The 3,624-nt window shown below is 47.1% G+C and overlaps 1 protein-coding gene across 1 annotated transcript; it reads left to right on the forward strand.

Annotated features, from left to right (window-relative positions):
* Nucleotides 1-1,157: 1,157 nt before the first annotated feature.
* On the forward strand, nucleotides 1,158-1,930 carry BBA_10280 (DnaJ domain containing protein; the record flags this gene model as incomplete). Its single annotated transcript, XM_008605377.1, has 2 exons — nucleotides 1,158-1,313; nucleotides 1,406-1,930. The coding sequence occupies 2 exons, from the start codon at nucleotides 1,158-1,160 to the stop codon at nucleotides 1,928-1,930; spliced, it is 681 nt and encodes a 226-aa protein (XP_008603599.1).
* Between the last annotated feature and the right edge of the window lie 1,694 nt (nucleotides 1,931-3,624).

The following is a 3,624-nucleotide window of genomic DNA, read 5'->3' on the forward strand; positions in this document are numbered from 1 at the left end:
TAAACTAAAAGCACTAGCGACACCCATAACGGTTTTTACGGTACTGTAGCTATGCAGCGTACAACTATTAACACAAGGTCAATAGATTTTCACCCCACTATATATGCGTCCACAGGCTGTTTACTGTACCTATCGAGTCTTATCCTCCTGTCTGCCTCCACGTGGGCGACATCTCGCTGGTTTGTATCTATAGCTTTTGTAATCGTTCTATGTCTCTGACTTGTCCGGCTCTTCCTAGCCGTCCTTTGGTTTGATAGTAATCACTCGTCCGCGCTGCTGTGTCGTCTTGCCGTGGATGGGAAACAGGTGGGATCCATCCTGTGTGCGTTCTGTTTGTCTGTACTTCTATCGCTGGGCTGCCTAGAGCTGGTCGCCCACCGCGATACTTGTTTGTCATGGACGCGCTGCTTAATTACGGCATGATCTAGATGCCCGCACTCCGTATAGACCAAACCACTACTCTCGCTGTTAGACCGTTGAAAGACATAAAGAAAAAAATCAAGGGTCGTTGCACATCGACGATTATAATCTAAAGAATGATGAAGTTTTCAGTTTTGCTTGGATTTTAACTGCCTGCATCGATGCAAATTTAGTGACCGAGTCACTACAACGGCCGATGCAGCACAAGCGGCGTAAACTAATCATCGGGTCTTTTGTTATAGATTGCTCCGGTACATCGCGCTTCCTCAGCATGTATCACGCCATGGTCGCTGCAGCCAGTAACCATTCTCGCGTTTCTCGAGCCTGAACCACTCCCATCCATAATGGTGTTTTGCTGTTGCCATAAAATTTGTCCATAACGCGTTATGACCGAGAAAGCTTCTCTCGGCGAGGTTTTGGAAGCCTTTGTAGCTATTCTTTTTCATGCAAGACCACTTCCACCGTTCAGGAATAGACTGGCCCCAAGGTCCACTCCTTTAAGTTCCTGTCGCTTCGGCTGTAGTAGCTGGTGTGGCCGTCCCTTTGACGTGGAATTACGCATTAGCCGTTGATTTGATTCTTTTGACTAGGCGGGCATAAACATAGGACAGTCTATTACGTATGCAGAACGCCTTGCCTCTGTTCATGTCGTGTGATCAGCTATATTGCAACCCGATCGCTTGTTCTGGGCCCAACAGCCGCCCAACCCTCGCCTCGCCTTCATGTCCACTGACGACATGGCGGCGCGTGAGTTCACCCACGACTACTATGCCGTTCTGCAAGTATCCGAAGATGCAGACGAAAATACTATCAAGTCCAGCTATAAACGCATTGCCTTGAGGAATCACCCTGACAGAAATCAGGTTCCTAACGCTACGGCGGAGTTTCAGAAAGTACTCTTTTTTCTTTCTACTTCTCGGCACCAGATGCGTTGCTTTCCCTGACTCTATATCTGACTATAAAAGTACTGACAAAGTTTTTTCAGCTGCAGGAAGCTTACGAGGTTCTTAGAGATCCGCACCAAAGACATCGTTTTAATGCTCAATTATCACGCATCCGACGTGACGCCGCTGTCAGAATTTCGTCTGCATCGAATCGAGAATCATATTTTAATTGCAACGGCCAGTCCACTCAGCTATATGAGCAATCTATCTACGAGCTGGAGCGCAAGCTCTGTGACTTGAGGAATGAAAGTGCAAAGCTGCATCAAGATTGCGACGCCAAACTTCAAAAACTTCAAAAGCACAAGGCTGCCATCCAAAGACTTTTAACACAAGATTATGAAGCTGCGAAGGAGGACGATAAGAGAAATACATGGATGAGCTTTCTAACAATGAACGGATATACCCGCCCTGAGCAGGCGCAGCGAAAGCGAGCAGCAACGTTGCGTACTTGCAATCGAAGAGATCACGAAGATATTGTTCGCGATCTCGAAGCTGAAAGAGACCGCATTTCGGTGAAGATGGTGTCGTTACATGTCGAAATTTCTCAGATCGGTGTGCAGAAGTGAGGATTAGAGAAAATGCTCGGCTTAGACAAGCGGCAGCGGCCAAAGCAGAAGAGCAACAGAGACAGCTAATGCGTGACAGACAAAATTCAGAAGAGAAAGCAAAGAAAGCTAGAGAGGAGCAGTTGAAAAGAGAGGAAAAGGAACAATTGGTAAAAGAGAAGGCAAGACTGGCAAGGGAAGAACAGGAAGAACAGATGAGCAGAGAAAGACAACAACGAATGGTTTGGGAGGAAGAAAAACGGCACACAAAAGAGAGCTATCAGTATGCAAGGACTGGGAAGCAACGTGGGGGTCTTTCGAAGTCTGACAAACAGGGCAAAAAACAGTCAAGGAATGACACTCAACGACACGGGAGAGAGTCCGAGGTGAAACGTGAGGCAGGAGGAAAAGGGTGTATGACTCAACAGAAGAGTCCATTCAAATCCAAGTCAAAAACGCCAGCCACGCATCGAAAAGAAGATTCCATCGATGTAAACGAGAACCGCAACTGCAAGCATCGAAAGTTCTGGACGAAAGTTGCAGGTCGCATCGAGTGTGGACGATGCCTGTTCACGCAGAACCGATTCGCATTTCGTTGTCCGGAATGCCAACTATTTGCTTGCGCCAGTTGTCGAGATCTCGTGAAGAAAGATTCGTCATGACTGGTGTTCCAAGCTGAGAGATGATTCAAGACAGGGTCATCGACATCCGCTTCAATAGTGTGGGGTGCTTCGCAGAAAAGCCGTCGCCGAAATGTGAAGTTCAAGCTCTCTAACTTTGCTGATCTCAATATGAGTGCATACCGGCGTATATTTATGACACAACAATTTGGTGGCTGGCGGTGACTTTTGGCTTCAGTTTCACAGTTAACAGTTACTACGCAGCCGCGAGTGGGAGAACGCGACGCCAAAGTGCCGGAGGGTGGGGATGCTGAGATGCTGGGTAGCTCAATTTCACGGCCAGTCCACGTCAACTCTCTCTGACTTGCCCTCCAAAAGCAGCCTCAAACCAATCTAGCGTGGTACAGAGTAGAAAATTGACTATGTATTGATCGGTCATGTTTGGCTCTTCCACAAGCGCTCACTCAGCGTTCGGAAATTTTAGGCCTCGTAGCCCCGTCACTGATTACGCCCACTGCCACCCTTGGCCCTTCTATCCATCGGGTCGACAGTCGCAAACAGCTGCTCGACATGGCGTGGATGGTGGCACGCCGATTATAATAAGATAAGTAGAATCTTTTTAGAGAGAATCCTTAAGTAAGTCTCAATAAATTATATCTATAGTATCTAGCTAGCTAGTTAATTTAATAGCTGTTGAAGCCTTTGTATTATGTTAATAGCTGTCGGAGCCTCGGTATTTTATCAGAGGCTGTGATAGTATAACGGAGGCTATGTATCCTGTAAGACCAGTATGTTTCCTGTCAGGACCTCCGTCAGTTTTGTCGGATAAAGGTATCTCTCTTGGCTCAGTACAGAAGCGTTTTGCCTATGTGGCAACTTCCGTCGCAACATTACTGCCTTCCTTCCCCAACCCTCACGGTAGGTATCGAAAACTTTCTGTCGACTGCAATTAAGAAACTTTGAAACACTGCGTCTTGCAATCTAGTCCTTTTATCGGAGTAAAGTAGCAAGACCGACTCTAATCGAAAAGCCGCCGTGTAGCTCGGAGTCTTTTTATGCGTTCTGGGCTTATTGGTAGAGGTGGCTGAAACCGTC

The sequence above is a fragment of the Beauveria bassiana genome (genome assembly GCF_000280675.1).
Source record: "Beauveria bassiana ARSEF 2860 unplaced genomic scaffold BBA_S00114, whole genome shotgun sequence".
NCBI classification, from domain to species: Eukaryota; Fungi; Ascomycota; class Sordariomycetes; order Hypocreales; family Cordycipitaceae; genus Beauveria; species Beauveria bassiana.